Raw genomic sequence first — 22,634 nt, 5'->3', positions numbered from 1 at the left:
CTGCAAAGGCTGAATAAGGCATCAAGAAGATTCTTTCCACACTGTATAGCAAGAAAAGACATCCGTTGTGACGTGGATTAAAATTTGTGGCCCAGCAGGGAGGAATGTCAAGTACAGGGTGACCCAAAAAAAAGTTTACACTGCCATAATACAACTTAAATGCCATGTTTATTCATCTTAGAATTAGAATTTAATCACAAATTATACGTTATTGTAAAGAACATGTACAGTACACTCTATTTTTCAATGTGTCCTCCCTTAAGTGTCACAACAGCCTCCAGGCGCCTGCGGAACGCTTGACAGGTCTTCTTTATGTAGGATGCTGTCATCTTTTCCCAAGATCTAACAATGGACCTCCCCAAGGCTGCCACAGAAGTTTGTGGCTTCTTACAGGCACTGTCCTCCACAGTTGCCCATCTGCTATAATCCAGGGGATTGAGATCTGGACTCTGGGGTGGCCACATATCACCTTGTCAATCAACTTTTTGGTCCGCACAGATCGGCACTTCCAGACCCAGGTTTTCGTGAGGCTGTTCCAGTATCTTTCAGCTTCTTTTTAACTTTGTAGACTGCACATCTGGATATTCTCAGATTTGCTGCAATCTCAGTAGGTGTCAGACCGGCACGCAGCAATTCAGGTACAGCTAAAGTTTTCTTCATTTTCAGAAGAAGCACAGGAATTGTAGAGACGAGAGATTACCAGCTGCATTGAGTGAACTTAATGAATCACTTAAGCATGACAACCTATTTAGATATGTTTCAATGGCTTTTAAACAAGCAGTCAACTGAGTGTAAACTCTTTTTTTGGGTCACCCTGTAGATAGAATTGAGAAAAAAAATCCCAAAATGTAGCACTTAAAGTTTAGTTGTGCCGATTGTCTAATGTTCACATTTAAAATTTTGCTTTTGTTTTTTTTTCTTTGTGATACTCAGTGCTGTCTTTTGCTTTCTGTATCGCAGTGACATGGTCCGTCAAGAAATTGTCAAAACACAAAGGTGTAATTTGCAATTTTCATCAAACGCTACTTCGTATCTTGAAGTTTCCGAAGTCAGAGAAAGTCAGCACTAAATTCTCCTTGAAACCACTGGAGCCCAATTCTATGTGACATCACCTTGAAAGACTAAACCAAGTATTGCTTTATGACATGGAGATGACTCATAAGTGTATGAGTATCCTCTTGCATGTTAACTCATTTGCGGCCATTAACGATAATAGACGTCCAATCCATTTGAACTGGAAGGTTGACAGCGAATCAAGCAGTAAAGTCTGTACAGTGATACCGTGACATAGAATCATATCGACATACAATCCTTTCGATATCCACCATAAAATTTGACCTGTCATTTGCTCGAAATACGACGATTTATGACCGCGTCGCAATTTTGTTTTCCCGCAAGACGGACGCACGGCGGATTTTCTTGTGAGACAAATCAACATGGGCCCTAAGAAGGTTAGTGCAGGTGGTGCAAAAAGGTCATGCTTACCATTGAAAGTAAGAAGGTAATCATAGAAAAATATGAGCGTGGTGTGCATGTGAGTGAACTGGCGCAACAATATGGCCGGAATATCTCTACGATCTCAAAGGTTTTCGAGCAGATGTATCTATCCTCCACTACTCTCCCACGCTTTTTTATTTCCAATTTACAATTATTATTGTAAAATCAGCAAAGAAATCGCCAGCTTTGTCAGGTTTTTAATCATTTATTTCAGAACTTGTGCAACACAACACGGCAGCTGTCCACCGTAGCCAACGCCAACAACAGCATGAAAAAGAGCATGTAAAATATTCCCACTCTTCCACATCTCTCTGACTCTCTCATCAGTCATATGGTGCGTTCAGGAACAGCATGCAAAACACAACTGCCACGTTCGAACCCGATTCATTACATTATTATCATTATTGTTATATTATTATTAGACCAATTTGTATTTATAATTAATTTGTTTTGCTTATGTGTAATTGCTATTTGTAATTGTACCTGAAGTATTTATTATGGATTCAGGATTTTTGAGCTGTGGAACGAATTAATCAAATTAAAATGTATTGTTATGGGAAAATCCTGCTCTCGATATGCGACTATTTCGACTTACAAACCAAGTCCTAGAATGAATTAAATTCGCATGTTGATGTAGCACTGCATTTTCTTTTAGTATATAACTGGACGAATTGCACATACAGTATTGCCATGCCCATGCTGTAACACTACCACCACTGTGCTTAATAGATGGTAATAAGGTTGATCAATATTGTGACAGGCACAATTCGCATTTTGTGCGGTAATTTGAAACAAACGGTGGGGACTCTTTTAAAAATAGCCACGAGAGGCTTAGAAGGCTCTGGGTTTTCTTGACTCGTTGAATCATTCCAAAAAAAACTGAACGTAAAGTTTAAGGTGTTTATTCCAACTCAAAATTCGAACAATACTACTTGTGGTTTTTAAACTCAAATAAACAAAACTAAAGAATAACGTGCAGTTGTGAAACAACGGTCAACAGAAAATATGCCTTGAGCCAGCTAACCCCCTCGCTCTACGTGTTCACTTGCTTTGGGTGCTTCTGACAGCCCAATTTCAAATAGGCATAACAGCTGAAATGTGTCAAAGGCTGATTACCTAAAACCACGCCCACACCTACCAATTAAGGCAGTGTTTTTCAACCTTTTCTGAGTCATGGCACGCTTTTACATTGAAAAAAATCTCGCGGCACGCCACAAACCAAAAATGGTTTTAATAATAATCTTTCTGTACAGTATATTTAATTATAAATAAATAATTTCTCAATATTTATACTCACTCAGTGTGAAACTTGAGCCAATTTAGATGAACACAGAGCTGATATCCTGACAAGAATTGAAGAAAGACACACACACGAAGCTCTTAATCAAAGCTCTCAGTCTCTCTCTATTTTTATATTTTATAGTGGTTAGGCTTGAAAAGCTCAGAATTGTCAGACAGGTGGACTTTCAACACATCAGTGGCCTATACTACGAACCGAGTTCAACCTCCCCAGAAGTAATCCAGTTGACCATCGGGTAACCGGAGTTGACAAAACCTGGTTGTCTAGTTTGTGGTCAATCGGTACTACGACGCTGATTATGAGGTTGATTAGTCGAACCTGTGTCAACCCAGTCAGAGTTACTGCGCGTTCACATAAAAGGGGGCGGTGACCAGAGTCAAACACTACTTGTGACGATGGCACGGGCACCTTACTTCACGGAGGAGGAATGCGCGATGATCATGCGGAATTATGAGGAATTAAAATCCACCCTCCCCGCGAAATCCAACACCGCTTCGGCGAGTAGAGCGCAACGGGTCTGTTGACAGCGAATTTACAGATCGTGTGATTTGTGAATGCGTCAATATGCCAGTTTACTTATGTCCATGAAAAGAAATAAAGCCTGCTGTCAGGACAATAAAATAAGATTTGGTACATTAACAGTAAGAAATAATTGTCACGCATCACCACACGAAACAGGATGATTGTATGTTTAGTCCCCTTGACTGTACGAATACGTATGTTCTTATTTTTTAGTGTGGGCCTAAAAAATCCAGCCCGACCCGACCCGAGTCCGATCAATAAACTTGATTTGCAGGCCCGAGCCCGACAACCCCCCCAAAAAAAATTATGTTATATTTGTGAGGACTCAGGAGAAGAAGGAAATGCGGGGATGCCATGCGTTGTTGCGTAAATAAAAGCCCGTCTTTTTCACAGTTAAACAAGATTGTAAGATGCATATTCAATAAACATTTATATCTTTTATATTTGTGCGTCTGTCCTATCAGTGGATTTGACATTTAATTTAATCTCCTCCAGTTGGCAGAAAAAAACGCAAGTTTTCTCAATGTTTAAATAGTCTACATATTTCTATGATTATTATAAATGCATCAATTTGAAGCGTTTCCATACCCCACTCCGAATCGCACGGCATACAGTGTTCTTACGCAGATATTCAGCATCACCGATGGAATACATATATTGTCCCTGGCGAAAGAGCGCACGGACAGGCACACACAATCTGCGCGGTTGTGAGGGCCTGACTCGGCGGGTTACATTAGTGACGTCTGCCTAGATCAGTTGGCACAGGTAAAGAATTCCCTCAGCTGAAAATCTATATCTTTCATGATGAACATCTTCCGGGTACGCCAGCGGATTCTGGCGGTCCCGAAATACCCGTGCCCTCCGGAGAGAGCCCCTCACAATCCGCGCGCCAATGTCGTATGGGTCGTCCAAGTACGCTGTCATTGTCAGGAGGACACGTCCGCTTAGGAGTGCTGTTTAAATAGAGCGTGGTTAATTGGAATCCTGATGTTAAGCAAGATCTAACTCTGACACGACCAGGTTTGGCGTGTGGCGTGTGTTGCCATGGCAACACTTCTCGGTTCCAACATATCCACCTTTCGTAGTCTCGCATAGCCGCGAACTTACGTCGCACGTGATAAAGTTACTCTCGAAGTTACCCTGCTAAGCCAACTAACCGGCTTCGTAGTATAGGCCACAGGGCTGAGCATCTCGCTGACAATGGCTTTGCAGGCAGGTAATATTAATGTCTCTGCCACAGTGTGAGACTTTTTAGATTTGGCAATAAATTCGGCAACAAGGCTTTGAGGGCTTTCTCCTTTACCTTTGTAGTTTTTCTCAAAAAAGTTGCCTGTTTCTCTGTTTTTCACAAAGGCGAACAAAATAGTCTATCATTGTTCTGAAGCGACTGGTGTTTCGTTTGGAGATGACATTTAAGCTTGCTTGGCACCATGGCACTGTTGGATAGCTGCTCGTGTTGCATCCAAAACCTACAGTGTATCACAAAAGTGGTTCCAGTAATCCATTTGCTTTGTTGACATGTCTTCAGCAAACTGTTTGTGGGCTTTCTTATGTACCTTGTGTATTTTGAGGGGAAAATAAATGAACATTATTACGTAAGCTGCACACAGACTACTTTTTATTGTGTCAAAGTGTCATTTTGTCAGTGTTGTCCCATGAAAAGATATACTTAAATATCTGCAGAAATGCAAGGGGTGTGCTCACTTTGTGATACACTGTATTTGGATTTCTAGCCATCAGCCACCTTGCTGTCCTTGACAAAGTGCTGGAGTAAAACACAGGGGGAGGATTGACGGTCGTCACATATAGATAAAATGGAAAGGGCACTTTCATGATAGATGTACTGGGTTCCACATTATTGCGGACAACAAGGCTGATGATGGCTATAAATCCGAGCAGTTCTTGAACTCGACACGGGCAGTACCTCGCTCATCTGCACACGACCAAGAACCTTCTACCTACTCATTCCTTCCTACTGCACCTCTGCCCGACAATGTTAAAAAAATGTGATATTGGATAATTTCTCGCGGCAGACTTGACAATCTCTCACGGCAGACCACACTGGTTGAAAAACTCTGAATTAGGGACCCAAGTAGACAGACAAACACTAACCAAAGGAAGATAACCAGGCTCCTAAACAAAAGAAATACTGACAAAAGTCTTGTCGCTTATCCATTTTGCAAACAAAAATATATTTGTTTCAATGAAAAAAGATTTTAGTTAGCTGGGATAGGCTCCAGCACCTCCGCGACCCTCGCAAGGAAAAGCGGCTTGGAAAATGAATGAATGAATGAAAAAAGATTTATCATTTAATGAAGACATAAAGGTCAAATTTTGGCAAGACATAAGTTTTGTCGCCTACAGAAAGTAAAGTGAAAATTGAACAAAAAATGTACTTGAAATACAAAAATATGTTACATAACATAAGCAAATTAAGTAGCGGTGCTGTGAGATCCAAATTTAAAATTTTGTAGGACTTCCATGGGCTTGAAGGACCGCATCCATGCAGTTCGGCAAGGATTCATACAATTTATTGATGAAGTCATTGGGAACATCAAAGAAAGCAGTCTTGCATGCCTCCCAGAGTTCATCAACATTCTTGGGTTTCGTCTTCCATGCTTCCTCTTTCATCCTACCCAAGACATGCTCAATGATGTTCATGTCTGGTGACTGGGCTGGCCAGTCCTGGAGGATCTTGATCTTATTTGCCTCAAGGAACTTTAAAGTAGAGATTGAAGTACAGAATTTGCAGAATTTGTCCCTTTTTATGGTTAGGAATGTAAGAGGCAGCTAAGATTTGTTAATATTTCAGACTATCAATGTTGCCCTTCACCCTGCAGATCTCTCGCACACCTCCATACTGGATGTGACCCCAGACCATGATTTTGGTAATGATGTAACCACCAAACTTCACTGTTTTCTGAGTGAATCTCGGATCCATGCTCCAGTAGGTCTCCTGCAATATTTGTGGCTACCGTGGGGTAATCCATTGGGAGATTCATCTGAAAACTTCACCTTTTGCCACTTTTCCAACGTCCATTCTTTTTGACAGGCTGTGGGCCTTGGCGAATGCCACACGGTTTTTTAATTCCCTGCACCCTGAGAGATAAATAGTCTGAAATATCAACCAAGTTAGTTAGTATAACATAATCAAAATCAACACTAATGGACACTATGGCTCATACACAAACCCAACACGATTATTTTCATTCCTTCACCATTCGCCTGACTTGCAAGTGTTTTATTTACATTCTGCATTTGAAGCACATCTGGTTTTTCATCTTAAATTCATTACGGTAACGTGTACAGCCAAAAAGATGCACATTGTGTTGATGTCTCAATATTAATAGACCTGGCAATTTATTTTGTAAAAAAAAATGGATTTACCAAATAGATTTTATATTGTGATATCCTTTTATTAAATAACACTGCTATTGTTTTCATTCATGTACTATTTTCTTCACATTTTCGACCAACTCTCCAGGCCAGTAAGTAGCGGTAGCACACCATTTGGTTGATTTACCAACTCCCATTCACCCCCGAAGAAGAAGACAAACCGGAATTTCCGGAAATAGAAAAAGCGCGTTGCAACTAGCTCCACTCAGCTAATCTTGCGCTACATCACGACACCAGACCCGGCCGGTAAGTTACTGTCAGCAGACAAAAACGTGAAAATCAAGTGATGGTGCGTGGTGTTTGGCTTCAACTATTTTAAAGCGTGTATCTTCATTCAAGCTTTGTTGACTGGGAAACATGAGAGCTCACAGCCATCGCAATTGTGGCGCCCTTATGTTCCGCAACTTGGTACACTTTCTACTCACCGAACTAAATATGGGCCACCGATTGCTCGTACATTGAATATACTTCGAGTTATTATTCTCACATAAGAGACGCAATGATATTTTTAAATTTATTTAGATTATTATGGCAGATTTTGGAGAGCTTGCGCGCGCAAATAATCATAGCGATTACATTGTTCCATGAGCGCAAATATGATAAAACGAGTACAGCAAGCATAAATTGATCGTTCTCTTCATGAAATGATTCATTTTTAAATGCGGATGTGAATTCCATTTCGGCTTCAGTGCTTTACTATGACGTTTCTGTTTCGTTTTCCAGCCATTTTCTACGGAAGCGCAGGCTATTGCTGCCACTAAAAATAATGTTTTTAAAAGTCCAATATCACGTTTTTACATATTATTATGTAAAAACGTGATAACTATCATGTGAAAATGTGATCGATTGGAAATAAAGCGAATAAGTGACTAGCAGCAGGTAGTCATTTACTGCAGTGGTAATATAATAGTGCGTATATGACAAGTTACAGAGGCAGATGGCTCACTTGATATAACAGTACAAATGACAGTTTGTGCATAGATGATATTGATTTAACAGTGAAAAAGTGCTTTAATGTAACTGCAAATATTGCATATGCAGTACCCAGATTATGACATTATATTTCTTGCCTTTTGTCTTCCAAATGTGTTGGATTTGCGACAACCAACAAAGCAGCAATGTCTTCGACATCTCAGAAACACAGAAACTTTGTGACAGAGCCAATTGGAGAAAAACCGGTATACGCTCTTGGAGGCATCGGCGAGGTCCTTGGCAAAAGACTGGAGGAAAAAGGCTTCGACAAGGTAACGTTTTGTTCTGTTAACCAGAGTTGTCACAGATTACTTGAAAAAGTAATTTAATCACTGATTACACCTCAAAAAAGTAATCGTTATTTTACTGATTACTTTGTTATCAAAGTAACTAAGTTCTTTCAAAAGTAATTTATCGGTTACTTTTTACCGATTTTTCTCCTTTTGCTGCCTTAAGAGAAAAATGTCATCGAATGTAATTTACTTTCCGATAATTGAGTTAAATGTGTAGAACAGAATTTTTCACTTAAGGCTTAATCTTCCAGTTAGTGGGGGTTTAATTAGTCGATGGAGTTGATTTCAACCACTATTGACTCATGCTAGCTTAGCCACTTCAGAGCCCTGAAACTAACAAATAATTGACAAACTGCATGGACTTTGTTGAAATCAACTACACCGACTACCGTAATTTTCGCACTATAAACCGCTACTTTTTCCCCCTCCTGCGGTTTATAATCCAGTGTGGCCTAAACGTTGATTTATTTGGGTTAATATGGAACACTTTATTTGACAGAGGCATCATAAAACTGCCATAAGAAAGTCATAATTGTGTGTGACACTATAATGGGCATTAATGAATTCTTATGACAAATGTCATTAAGTATCATCCGGCAAATTATGTTACTAACTCCTTTTATGTCTAGCTCGGATCTTTTACATCAATTCAAAAGTGAGATAATTTGCTGGATGACACAAAATGACATCTGTCCTCAGCATTAAGTAAAGCTCATCGCTGTGTCATGTCATAATTAGGATTATCTTATGACAGTTTAATGGCGCCGCTGTCAAATAAATTGTTACAGAATACCAGAGCTATCAATTCATGAAACTGGAAGACTAACTGAAGAAATAATTAGGACAGAACATGAATTTTGATTGTTATTTACATCTGTAGCACTGCAATGCATGCTAGGAGGCATGTTTGATGACAACCGTGTCAACAGCAGATGGCACTAGAGGTTGACTGTCTACCCCAAGGGAGCAGCAATGGCCAAATGAATCTTCATAATGAAGCTTTGCACCCAATGAAGCTTTGCAGCCAATTGGTTCAAGGCTTCATGGTGGTTCATTTGGTCTATAGTCCAGTGCGGCTTATCTATGAACAAATGCAGTTTTCGTGTCACATTTGGTGGGTGGCGGCTTATAATCAGGTGCGCTTTGTAGTCAGAAAATTACAGTAAATAAACCTCTCGCTAACTGGGAGATAAAGCTTAATGTCAAAAATTCTGAACTTCGGGTTAGGGTTTAGGGTTAACAGCATATCAATGCCAATGTAAAACAATGGAAATTGGCTGCACAAAAATCAACACACAAATGAATTGCGCAGTGCACTAAACACAAAGGTGGGAGCAGGCGCGAATGCGTGCGCACAACCCGGAAGTACGCCGTACACATACGTGGTCAATTTGGCCACAAAACATGGTGCCAACTAAGCACTTTACACTCAATAGGAGTTGTACATATTCCAAAGATGCCAAACGAACACGTCATCTCACTGCATAAATGTGCAGCACGAATATAATGTGAACAATGCTCGCCGACTTCGCGAGGACGAGCGGGAGCGATGACTACCTGCCATTGCAATGCCAAAGCTACGAGACGACCGTATGCACTGGCTCCAACCTATCGCCAGAACCCTCCAGAAAGAAGGAAAATAAGTTCATTCATTCATTGGCGCACACAGATCAACATTCCCTCCCACATCTCAACAGGTGGATGCACTCGGTTCAAATGCGCACACTCACTCCACGCACCTTTCTTAGTCCCAAAACACTTAGCACATGTGACTCAAGACCAAAACAGAAGTCACTATGAGCGGTTATAATGGAAACAAATGCGTAGTGGGAACCTTTTTAACATTTTCTATTCAAAATGCTCTTCGTACATGACTACATTATTCTTCATTCTACATACATTAAGAGGCAATAACAAAATAGTAACGCACAGACACAAAATAATTTCATCGGATTACTGGTTTGGAACGCGTTAGATTGCCCGTTACTGAACAAAATTATTCAGATAATAACGGTTTACTTAATTATACGTTAGTGACAACACTGCTGTTAACGCTGTGCTAACTTGTTCATAGGCACCAGTACACTTTGTTGTTGTTGTTGGTTTTTTAATGGCGAAGCTTGTAATCGAATATTACACGCTTACAATACAATATTATATATTAGTATAGAATACATTAGAGTATTTTTTCCACATTGAAATGAAATTCTATTAATCCCTTCGATTTGTGTTCTGTGATCACCAGGCGTACGTCGTCCTCGGACAATTTCTGCTGCTGAAGAAAGATTCAGAGCTTTTCCGAGAATGGCTAAAGGACACTTGTGGTGCAAATACAAAACAGCAAGGTGACTGCTTCAACTGCCTTAAAGAATGGTGTGATTCCTTCCTTTAAAGAATTTTTAAATTAATATCTATAGTTTTGTAGTTCAAAATGTTCATCAGCATCACACCAGAGATTTATTGAAGTAAAGGGTTAATGATGATGTCCTCAAACTGTTGTTTTTTTCACAGACTGTATCACACTTTTTCTTGATGTTTTAGATGAATGTTAGTCAAGTTATTTGACCAAAATTTAAGGTTTCATTCTGATATTAAATGTACACAACATGTGGGTCAAAATGGAATCTCCTGATCGCAAGCTGCTCTTTCATTTACATTTATACTCAAATTGGAAGAAAAGGTTGCTCAATCAGACAAAAAAAAAATCAAACTTTGAAACACATGATAAGAATATGTGAATACCCAAGAGCTGTGGTCCCTACCTTTTTTGCACCACAGACCGGTGTAATGTGTGCCTTTCTTTTCACAGACCGGCAGTGTGCAGAAGCAAATTACAGTAAATTTAAGACAACACGGCGGGGCTAAAAACGAACATTAAGTGCTGGGGGAAATATCACTCGCCATATGCTGAATCAACCTTTTTTAACAGTGGCCTTCCCTAAAACTAAAAAATGTTCTTCTAAAAGTTCTCTCCAATCGTAAAAGGTTTCTTGGCTGTAGCAATACGGTTTGCCACGAGGTATGATGCTCTCGGAGCATTCGCTTTTGTTGCCTCATTTAATTTTAGCCTCATACAGTATTATGCAGAATGGACTTGGTTGTAGGCGCGCCCGCAGCACACACCCAACAGAAGCTAACGTTACTGTTTGTAATACTTACGCTGGGCTGCTATAGGTGTGCAAACACCCCAGTAATGGCGATCAACCACTAGATGGCGACATACGCAAATCTATACTCGAATTAGTCAATAGAGTCGACAGGCATTTTGATGTGTCAAGAGGCACAGGCCAGATTGCGGTCGTTGACAAATGATTTATTATTTCCCTGCGGCCTGGTGTCCCCGGGCCAGTGGTTGGGAATCACTGCCTAAGAGAACCAACTATGTGATCCCGGTTTAGTCCAGTATAGGAAAATCATCTTTTCATACCAGGAAGAGCAGACATAATATTCAAGATGTGGCTTTCAAAGGGACTTGGAACTTTTTATGTTCCTGATACAAGTGTCATGATGTCCGTTGATCAGGTGAGAGTGAAATTTGAATTGGACACTTTTTTTTTTTTTTTTTAAACATAATTGTAACTCGGGATTTTTATTCAAACAAACCAGAATATTGAACTCCTTAAACCTCCCCTCTCCACTTGAGATGATTTCATGAAAGACAGACACACTATAACATACTAAGCCTGGGTGATATGACAAAAATTGTTATCACGATAAAAAAAAAAAGTTCTTATCAGTCGATATCAATAATTATCACGATAACCATCCCATTTTTTTTCTTTGAAATTTGCCGAAAGTCTTTATTATTACTGTTGACAAAATATATATGGCGATAATTATTATCGTTTTATCGCCCAGGGTTAATATCGATAGTTTTGCAGTTTATGTTTATCAGCGACACACTGGTGATTTATTGAAGTAAAGTTTTAATTATGTTGTTCTCAAACTGTTGACGTTTTTTCATGGACTGTATCACAGTTCTTCTTGAAGTGGCTTAAGGACACTTGCGGCGCAAATTTCAAACGGCAAGGTGACTGCTACAACTGCCTTAAAGAACGGTGTGATGCCTTTCAATAATGCATTGTACCTGATTTTTGAGAAATGCATCCTATCTGCGAAATTTAAGCGAGCCAGATTTCTAGTTAGTAAAGCGGTGTCTTTCTGTGAAAATAAATTTTGCTAATAAATTTGTATGCGTTCACTGAGGTGGCTGTTAAGCTAATAAAATCACAATTGAATTCATATCTTTATGTCACAGTTTTTATTTCAGTGATGGTGATGATAAAATATATTTTGTCTTTAGTTTTGCAGTTTAAAATGTTCATCAGCTACACACAAGAGATTTATTGAAGTAATGTTATAACTATGCTATATATTATATTTTGTTATAATTAAATCATCAGCTACACACAAGAGATTTATTGAAGTAATATTTTAACTATGCTATATTTTATATATATTTTGTTATAATTAAATCAGACTTAATGTTTTTTCACATACAGTGTCACATTTCATTTCTTCTTGAAGATGCTTAAATGTACAGGAGAAAAGGTACCCTGTTTCATTGTGTATGACAATGTGGAGAAGTTAAAAAAAAAAAAGTTTGGGATGAGGTAAAAAGGACTCTGGAGGGAGTGGTTTAAAAAAATGTGCTTGGAACAAAGCTCTTTGTTTGGATTGTTTCCATAGGAGCATAATTATAGTGAACATGAACACGCTTATGAATCTTGGTTTAACATTGGCAAAAATGTATTGTATTGGTATGAAAATTGAATTACAGACCAACTGCCAAATTAATCAAATGTTATCAATAATACCTCTAGAAATTATGACATATTGAAGGACAAACAACAGACTTTTTAGGACTTGTCAACACCTTTAAGAGTTATGTTAGGAAAATGAACATAATGATAAAAGATTACTTAATCTGGCTGTGACCTGCATTATTGTGTTTATGGAGGAAAAGAAGAAAAAAAACAGAAGCTGGAAGTTAATCATGGTCGAGGAACATTTTTTTTTGTGTGTGTGTGTGCTGTTGGTGTGTTTTTTGTTGTATTGCTTTGGTGGTGTGAATAATCATTTGAAAATCAATACAAGATATTTTTGGTTGGGGAATGTACACAACATTAGTTTAAGGCACCTTTTCCCGGGGCACTTAACTTGTTAATGTGTAATTTTAAAGTTTTAGATCTACGTATCATAATCTACAGAATGTGCCTATTTAATATGGTCATGTTACTCTATTCATTCCATCTACACAACCTGCACATGGCTCCTTAATGTGGTAATTTATACACGTAATTTTGGCTGTGATGGGCATATGAGTTGATACTTCCGCAAAGTACCTTTGGGAGATTTTCTGCGTTCATGTGTGTTGGGAGATCTTGAGTTCCCAAGTTGGAAAATGCTCTGATGTGTTTTAGAGTCGTAATGTGGGATAAGAACGTGGTTGCTACAAATAAGAGTAGCCTATTTTAAATTTTCCAATGATACATCACAAGTTGATGACTCCAACAAGTGAATGCAGCATCAATATTATGGCGTATGTGCGAAACATACAGTCAACGGTGCAAAGGAGATCTTCCACCTGTTTTACAGGTAAGTGCCAGATGAACTGGCCATCTTTTTGGTTTTTACCTCCGTGTTGATGTTTGTTTGGTCGCCTTTCAAAATGGTTCAACTTTACTCATACATATCAGTATTACGGTAACTGCGGTAAACTACTCTGGTCGCAACTTGAAGTAGCAGATTAGCTGTCGTCCTTTAGCTAACTGTCTATGAATACAATGACAAATGTAACTTGAGTGAGAGGCTCACTCAAGAGCTTTGTCTAATATTGTGTTCATATATGTGGTATTTGAACTGTATCAATACTGATGCTATTTGTTTATATGACCAAAATGAATAGAAACAATTTGTATGAATTGATTGCCTTTCTTCAGCAAATAACCACCAGTAACAACTTTGTATATGTGCTCATCATAATTTCCTGCTGTTTTACAAGCATTTGTTACTGCACTCCCTGTATTTTGATGTATTTTTATTTCTATGTCACTCAAACAGCATTACTCTTGAAAATGTATATTAGAAAGTTATTTGCTTGCAGAAAGGATAAATCGGCAAGGAGGAATGAGAGAGGTAAGCTAGGTGACACCCCCCCGACAACAAACATCTTTTAAGTCACAATCTACCAATTGAGAAACACTGATTAATTGCATAACCGTTACGATAGCAAAGTGCCTGCACTAAGAGGCGAAGGAGAGATTGAAGTTGATGAGCAAAAGCAGAGCTGATAGTAAAAGCAGAGGTGAATTGACTATCAACAAAGGATGTCCGAATTTTTTATTTTGAATACTCATGGCTGGGGGGGGGGGGAGGTGACTTGTTTACAGAAACATGCATTCTTTGTTTGATTATATATCATTTAAAGTGCTATTTCTGGCTTTTTATAATAAGTGCTAAAATGTTTTTGCCCACTCGCCAGTGCCCTGCTGTGCCCCAGTATTGTATTGTCTAGTAAAGCTCCTGGGCCAAATTGAACAGCTGTGAAGAAAAGCGAAACAAGCCCACCACTTCAATCGTTGTCTTCAATCTGACAACAAATGTACATAACATGAGCTAAGCAGTGGTGTCAAACCGATTCCACAAAGGGCCGCAGTGGGTCCTGGTCTTTGTTCCAACAGATCCAGAACAGACAGTTCAACCAATAAGGTTTCTGCTAAAATAAGCAGCACCTGACTACAATCAACTGATTACGCTTGTAAAACACCACATTGGTGAAAAGGTATTAATCTTGTTTGGTTGGAATGAAATCCAGCACCCACTGCGGCCCTATGAGGACCGGTTTGACACCTGTAAGCTAAAGGCACCTCTTTACCGGGGCAGTTAACTTATTGTGTAATTCTAGCATTTACTCTTCATTGTGATGTTAATCCACTACAAATGTTTAAGAGGTTCCCTGATGGGCACGGTTGAGAACTATATTTTTAAAAAGATCAACTGTACTCCTTTTTGCTGTAAGTGAAAATAAAGGAAACTTTAAAAAATGTTTTGATGTCTCAATATCAGGGCCGTTTGGGGGCCCTAAGCAAAATAATGCAAAGGGGCCATATTTTTGGCCCACCATTTCGTCACAGTGTACTGTGAAACCCATACATGCAATCCAACCCATACGTCCATATTTTGTATATTAATCAGATTTTGTTGCACTGCATACTTCAAACTTCTCACCCCAAATGATTGTCAGTACTTACAGTAGATAGCGCTAAACCTTTTTCTAAAAGAGGAAAGAAAGAAGAACTTTTATTTTTTTAAGCTTGTAATAGAGTATCAAAACTTACAAAAGTCAAATAAAGCAAACTGTTGTAAACAAAATAGAATATAAATTTTAAAATTGCCAGATTGGGGGGGGGGGGGGGGGGGCCTAGTGGTCAGGGGCCCTAAGCAGCTGCATAGTCTGCGTATTGGCTGGGCCGGCCCTACTCAATATATATTTAAAACGAATGTGCCAAAGTCATCACGCATTTATTCATTCTAAAATCATTGGATTAGACAATGATTAATTAAATAATAATTTAATAAAAGTATTTTTAAAAAGTAATTTTACAAATTAAAGGTCATATCGGCTTGATGTCCGGGCTGCTGGCGGTGGTCACATTGAGCACTTGTAAAGCATGACATAAAAACGTTAAATACAATACTTGTATTTAGCTAGTTATTGTATTTTTATGTTTTAAATATACCGCAATAATTTTGGCACATTATTTTGTAATTGCCCTGTATTTTGTATTTTTATTAGTTATATGCATGTATTCTGCGCTTTCACGACCAACGCTTCAGTCCAGTAAGGGGCGGTAACGCAACATTTAGTTGGTTAAGCAACTCTCATTCACAAGAACGACACCGAAGAAGAAGACGACGAACCGAAACTTCCGGGACTAGAAAAAGCACATTGCAGCGAACTCCACTGAGCTAATCTGGCACTACAGCACGACACCAGACCCAACTGGTAAGTTTCTGTCAGACAACAAAAACGTGAAGCTCACGTGGTGTTTGGCATCAAATATTTTAAAGCATGTTTGCTTCGTTTAAGCTATGCTGACTCTGAGAAAGGTTCCTATTACGTGTCCGTTTACATGGTAACCGTAGAGTTCCTTCCTGTTTTTGAATATCACGTTGCGCGCGTATTCTGGGACCGAGGGTATCGAAACGGGAGCGGTGTGCATTCCACCCGAGTGTAGCCGCATGTTATGATGTGTGTCAGGAGAACGTTTCTCTGAGTGTGTACATGTAGAGTCAACATTCATTGTCTGGTTGTGCCGTTTTGAGTGGGGTAACATGTCTGATATAACTAGTGTAGGTTAGGGCTGAACGATAGTGGCAAAAGCTAACATTGCGAGTTTTGGGGGGTTTGCAATATATGTTGCGATATTGAAACTAGAAGAAATTTCTCAAGATGACCGGAATAGTACTATGTGTAACTCACAATGATTTCGTATTAGTGTATTGCATTCAGTATTTTGTTAGATTGTTTTTCCCGGTGTTCCCGCTTAATTTTCCTCCTTTATCCTTGTATTCTTAATTCTTTATTTTATATTCTTCAAGCAATTAATCATATTCTTCATTATAAAAATGTTATCTTAGTATCATTAATATTTTATTGTTGCATTATAGGTTTAAGGTGCTTCAATTTACTATATTTGTATGCAAAAAAATTGCAAAACTAATATGATTGTATTCATATACTAGTCCCTCTTAAATTAGCATATTGTGATAAAGGTCATTATTTTCTGTAATGTACTGATAAACTTTTCATATATTTTAAATTCATTACACACAACTGAAGTAGTTCAAGCCTTTTATTGTTTTAATATTGATGATTTTGGCAAAAAAGTAAAGAAAAAAACAAAAATCCCCATCTCAAATAATTAGCATATTTCATCCGACCAATACAAAAAAGTGTTTTTTAATACAAAAAAAGTCAATCTTCAATTAATTATATCAGCTACGCTCTCAATACTTGATTGGGAATCCTTTTGCAGAAATTACTGCTTCAATGCGGCTGGCATGGAGGCAATCAGCCTGTGGCACTGCTGAGGTGTTATGGAGGCCCAGGATGCTTTGAAAGCGGCCTTAAGCTCATCCACAGTTTTGGGTCTGGTGTCTCTCAACTTCCTCTTCACAATATCCCACAGATTCTCTATGGGTTTCAGGTCAGGAGAGTTGGCAGGCCATGGTCAGTAAACCATTTACCAGTGGTTTTGGCACTGGGAGCAGGTGCCAGGTCGTGCTGAAAAATGAAATCTTCATCTCCATAAAGCTTTTCAGCAGATGGAAGCATGAAGTGCCCCAAAATCTGATAGCTAGCTGCATTGACCCTGCCCTTGATAAAACACAGTAGACCAACACCAGCAGCTGACATGGCACCCCAGACCATCACTGACTGTGGGTACTTGACACTGGACTTCAGGCATTTTGGCATTTCCTTCTCCCCAGTCCTCCTCCCTACTCTGGCACCTTGATTTCCAGATGACATGCAAAATTTGCTTTCATCTGAAAAAAGTACTTTGGACCACTGAGCAACAGTCCAGTGCTGCTGCTCTGTAGCCCAGGTCAAGCGTTTCCGCCGCTGTTTCACAAACGCCTGTGCACGGTGGCTCTGGATGTTTCTACTCCAGACTCAGTCCACTGTTTCCCCAGGTCCTCCAAGGTCTGGAATCAGCCCTTCTCCACAATCTTTCTCAGGTTGCGGTCACCTCTTCTGGTTGTGCTGAATTTCCTGCCAAACTTTTTCCTTCCTACAGACTTCCAACTGAGGTGCCTTGATACAGCACTCTGGGAACAGCCTATTGGCTCAGAAATTTCTTTCTCTGTCTTAGCCTCTTGCTTCAGGGTGTCAATGATGACCTTCTGGACAGCAGTCGGGTCGGCGGTCTTGCCCATGATTGCGGTTTTGAGTGATGAACCAGGCTGGGAGTTTTTAAAAGCCTCAGGAATCTTTCGCAGGGGTTTTGAGTTAATTTGTTGATTCAGATGATTAGGTTAGTAGCTTCTTTAGAGTACCTTTTCATGATATGCTAATTTTTTGAGATAGGGATTTTTGTTTTTTTTTCTTGACTTTTATGCCAAAATCATCAATATTAAAACAATAAAAGGCTTGAACTACTTCAGTTGTGTGTCATGAAACTAAAATATATGAAAGTCTAATATTTATCAGTACATTACAGAAAATGATTAACTTTATCACAATATGCTATTTTTTTTAGAAGGACTAGTGATAGTTTAATCCAGACTAAAAGGGTTTATCTGTGAATGATAAAAAATGATGTACATAAAAGGGATACAGGAAGCCGTGTCTCAGCACACTCGCTGCTTTTATGAAGCAAACCAAAAATTTACGTGTTCAAAAAATGATAAGAATCGCACATCCTGCGAAAGGACTATTGTGTATGCGCACATCGTGATATCAAACGATTTATTGTGCACGCCTAGCGTAGGTATGTCGGACCAATTTCTTTCTTCATCAAAACCCATCATGTAATACATCCATTTAAAGGTCTTTTTAAACCATTCACAGAACTTAAACCCCTTTTTAAAAAATCCCAGAAATAACAACTCTACAGCTGATTAAAGGTAGCTGCCCCGGGTATATGTTCTAGACTTCATCGCTTAAGTAAACTCTAAAAGGTTAAAACAAATATAAAAGTTAGTAGAACTTAGTGAAACTGAATTAGATGTAGGAAAGTGACTCTAGAAAGGAAAAACGTGTGTGTTTTTACAGATTAAATAAAGCCTGTATGAAATACGCGTTAGCCACGCATCGGCAGTAGTCATAATAAATAGAAACCTAGCCCTGCACAGGGCTAACGCTACTTCAGCAAGGTACAGTAACGATAATCTTATTTATTTGCGCTACGTTAACTTAATTTGACCTTGTCTCGAGTATCTCTCGGCGTAAACTGGGTGCCTTTTTGGAGCTGCAGGATTGAAGACGTGCTGTAGTTGTATGCAAGCGCTGTCTTACGGTGAATACATGAAACACTGTTCACCTTGGTGTCCAGCTTGAAATGCTCCCACACTTTTGACATTTACTGCTTTTTCTCGGTGCCTTTCTCTCGCTTTCATCGGCTTTTTCGTGGTTACCTCTATATCAACGCATGGTTGAACTCAAATATATCCGCCGCCTCTGTCGTCTTCCTGTACGCACGTGGCGTCAGCGCGTTATGCCACATTAAAAATAGTCCGGGCAAAAAATTAAACAATTCTTGATCAATTTTTAGAACCCAGTTACTCGGAATAATTCGAGTAATCTGTTCAACTCTAATTTAGTCATGTTTGAACAATTAATTAAAAGCCGGCCTGGATTTCTGCCTTCGAGTGCACCATGATGCCCTCGAGAAGATTCGGCCCCGACCTTCCGAATCATGCACTTTTTGTTACTCCATATGTGAGTAGGCAGGCTGATGCCAGCCCCAAGTTACCCCTGTAAGGGCACCCGTGTGGCCCACGTCACAATGGAAATTCCTCATACAATAACTTTTGTCTGGATACGATGGTCTTGCTAAAGGAAAGAAGCTGAGAGTTCCCATTCATATGTTATTCAAATAGTCACAGTTTGAAGAATGAATGCTTTATTTTGGGATTCACACCCAAGAAAGAAAATAAGAATAAAACTAGGGGTGCACGATATCCATGTTTTGAAACCGATATCGAGAACTTCCTGCTCCTCAAGGCCGATACCGATACGATAACCGATAATATATACAATAATTTTAAAATGTATATTATTCAGGTTTTGAACACCTGTAGGTAAAAAATACTAGTGGTGGATTCTATGCTGAATTTTCATGATGACATGAACATTATAATAATGAACAAAACAAAGACAAGAACAGTTTTGGCTTCGAAAAAAGTGCCCATATATATATATATTTTTTTCCAAGTAAATATAATTTGGGTCATAGACTTCATAACCTATTGACATGGCACGGGAAACAGGGCTGATTCGTAGGGGGCCTATTTTCAAAAACTTCAAATTCAAAAATTTTCTAAACCAAAGCTGCTACTGACCTAACACCAAAACAGGCACCTACCTTAGCCATATGAGTCTCCATGAGCAGCAGCATCAAAAAATTCATTCAAAGTCATTCCTTTATAAAATCCCGATTAATTATTTTTATATAAGTATAACACAACTTAAAATGGCTATAAAAATCTCACTAGATGCACAAGAATCTCCAAACGCAGAGATAATCACCTATATTTTCATGATCAATAGCAATATTTACATGTTTTTTACCGAAATAGCAACTTAATTTTTATTTACTGCAAGTTTTCAACAGCTAATAAATCACTCAATTTTACATCAGAAACTTAATACTTGAGGAAAATATGCAGAATCAATTATAAATAATATGTAAATAGATTATTAATAAATTCTATATACAATCACAACTTATTATAGAATAGAATAGCCCTTTATTATCTTTATACACTAAATACTGTTAGCGAATTTGGCTAGCGGCCGCCTGACATAAACAGAGCTTTTCTGGCAAAAATTCTTGTGAATAAATGCTTAAATCCCCAAATTATTCATAGTTATGGACGTAAACAGTCTCGATTCTTGGTTAAAAGCAAATAAACCATATAGTTAGTGTTTATTTTCCGTATTAATGTGGAAGTACAATGCTACACAGTTAGCGAATAAGGCTAGGGCCGCCTGACGTAAACGCAGCTTTTCTGGCGAAAATTCTTGTGAATAAATGCTTAAATCCCCAAATTATTCATAGATATGGACGTAAAACAGTCTCACAGTCTGGATTCTTGGTTAAAAGCAAAGAAACCGTGCAGGTAGCGTTTATTTTATGTATATATGTCGAAGTACAATGCTACTCTGTTAGAAAATAAGGCAAGCGGCCGCCTGACGTGAACTGAGCTTTTCTGGTGAAAATTCTTCTGAATAGATGCCTAAGTCCCTGAATTCTTTATAGATATGGACGCAAAACGGTCTCCATTCTTGGTTAAAAAGAAGAAGAAAAAAGTGCATGTAGCATTTATTTCGTGTAAATATTGAGAACTATGAGGCTAGTCAGTTACGAAAATTTGCCGCCTCCATGTGTACACAAAGAAGAAAATTCCTGCGAATAAATGCTTCAATCACTGAAGTCTTTGTAGATAAGGACGAAAAACTGTCTCAATTCTTTGTTAAAAGAGCAAAAACCAAATCTCTTGCGAGTCGAATTCAACGATATTTTTTGCCTTTTGTCTTCCAAGTTTTTGGGATCGGTGACCTTCAACAAAGCCGTGATGTCGTCAACATCTCAGAAACATAGGGACTTTGTGACAGAGCCCATTGGAGAAAAAACGGTCTATGCTCTTGGAGGCATCGGGGAAGTCCTTGGGAAAAGACTGGAGAATAAAGGGTTTGACAAGGTAATGTTTCATTCTTTTACTTCACATTTTCTTCTTGATGTTTTTTTTGTAATGACGAAGCTTATAATGGATTTATGCCTGAGAATATTTTTGTGTGTTGTGTTCTATGTTCACCAGGCGTATGTGGTCCTTGGACAATACCTGGTTCTAAAGAAGGACGAGGAGCTTTTCCGAGAATGGCTTAAGGACATATGTGGCGCAAATGCCAAGCAGCAAGGGGAATGCTTCAACTGCTTAAATGAATGGTGCAATTCTTTCCTGTAAATATATACATTTGTGTAGTTTAAATAATTTGTGTTGATGTTTTTTCTATCTGTGAAAATAAAGAAAACTTTTAAGTGTTTGATAATCTAACTTGGATGAATATTGATACAAGCTTCTGGTAAATGTTCACCTCCGCTGCAACAACTTTAGGTATACCGTCTCATCATACAGTGTACAGCTACTTACGAACGTCTCCAAAGACAGAATTTTTAGGTTAAGAGGTCAACGGAACATTACTGCGTCTTGTTAAGACATTTCAGGATACAAAAGGCAACAATATAGTATGGCTGGTATTCGCAGCTCCCAGAGGTTACTGAACGTAACATACTTATAGCTGCTCAGCCATTGGCTATTGCCCAGCGTTCTTGGCATCCAGTTGGCTAAGAGGGACCTCTGTAAATGGATATACAGAATAGTAAACAGATAGGAATTATTGGAAGTTGGTACAGCAAGCTTTATATAGTTTGTGAATTGTACAAATTTTGACAAGTGTTTGTATATTTGAATATATATATATATTAAAAAAAAACATTTCTACTTCTGGGGGGCAATTGGAGGTTGCAAACAGACAATGTTGCGTTACCGACACTGAATGGACCGTAGATCGAGAATACATGCAGAATACATACATATAAATAATAGCAGTAACATTTAACAATGATTATTAAATACACTGCTCAAAAAAATAAAGGCAACACTAACACATTGTAGATATGAAATATCAAAATACTTTTGTTTTTTCCACTGTTGAATGTGCTAAAAACAAAATCATACAAAAATTATCAATGGAAATCAAATGTAACAAACCATGGAGATCTGTGGCCTGTACTATGAACAGAGTTCAACCTCCCTAGAAGTAAGACAGGGTACCGGGAAACCGGGGTTGACAAAACCTGGTTACCTAGTTACCAATAGGTGCTACGATGCTAATTATGAGGTTGATTTGTTGGACCTGTGTT

General features: G+C 38.6%; 2 protein-coding genes across 3 annotated transcripts; both read left to right on the top strand.

Moving 5' to 3' along the window:
• The first annotated feature begins 6,810 nt into the window (after positions 1-6,810).
• Positions 6,811-11,655, top strand: LOC130906084 (barrier-to-autointegration factor). 2 transcript variants are annotated; one of them, XM_057820010.1, is made up of 3 exons: positions 6,811-6,961; positions 7,829-7,959; positions 10,226-11,655. In XM_057820010.1, the coding sequence occupies exons 2-3, from the start codon at positions 7,834-7,836 to the stop codon at positions 10,370-10,372; spliced, it is 273 nt and encodes a 90-aa protein (XP_057675993.1). In that variant the 5' UTR covers positions 6,811-6,961; positions 7,829-7,833; the 3' UTR covers positions 10,373-11,655. The 2 variants fall into 2 exon arrangements, with proteins under 2 accessions (XP_057675993.1, XP_057675994.1); XM_057820011.1 differs by having other exon boundaries at positions 6,813-6,961; positions 7,832-7,959.
• A 4,188-nt stretch (positions 11,656-15,843) lies between these two features.
• Positions 15,844-21,765, top strand: LOC130906717 (barrier-to-autointegration factor-like). Its single transcript, XM_057821279.1, has 3 exons — positions 15,844-15,988; positions 21,253-21,411; positions 21,529-21,765. The coding sequence occupies exons 2-3, from the start codon at positions 21,286-21,288 to the stop codon at positions 21,673-21,675; spliced, it is 273 nt and encodes a 90-aa protein (XP_057677262.1). The 5' UTR covers positions 15,844-15,988; positions 21,253-21,285; the 3' UTR covers positions 21,676-21,765.
• Positions 21,766-22,634: the final 869 nt, after the last annotated feature.

Source organism: Corythoichthys intestinalis, chromosome 18 (genome assembly GCF_030265065.1).
Source record: "Corythoichthys intestinalis isolate RoL2023-P3 chromosome 18, ASM3026506v1, whole genome shotgun sequence".
In the NCBI taxonomy this organism is placed as follows: Eukaryota; Metazoa; Chordata; class Actinopteri; order Syngnathiformes; family Syngnathidae; genus Corythoichthys; species Corythoichthys intestinalis.
This window is presented reverse-complemented; position numbering and strand designations above follow the sequence as displayed.

What these genes read in the sequence shown, in the direction of transcription:
- LOC130906717 (XM_057821279.1), top strand. Translation starts at nt 21,286, where the DNA reads ATGTCGTCAACATCTCAGAAACATAGGGACTTTGTGACAGAGCCCATT. An exon ending in AGAATAAAGGGTTTGACAAG is followed by an intron (nt 21,412 to 21,528) that starts GTAATGTTTCAT and finishes TATGTTCACCAG; the next exon opens with GCGTATGTGGTCCTTGGACA.
- LOC130906084 (XM_057820010.1), top strand. Translation starts at nt 7,834, where the DNA reads ATGTCTTCGACATCTCAGAAACACAGAAACTTTGTGACAGAGCCAATT. An exon ending in AGGAAAAAGGCTTCGACAAG is followed by an intron (nt 7,960 to 10,225) that starts GTAACGTTTTGT and finishes TGTGATCACCAG; the next exon opens with GCGTACGTCGTCCTCGGACA.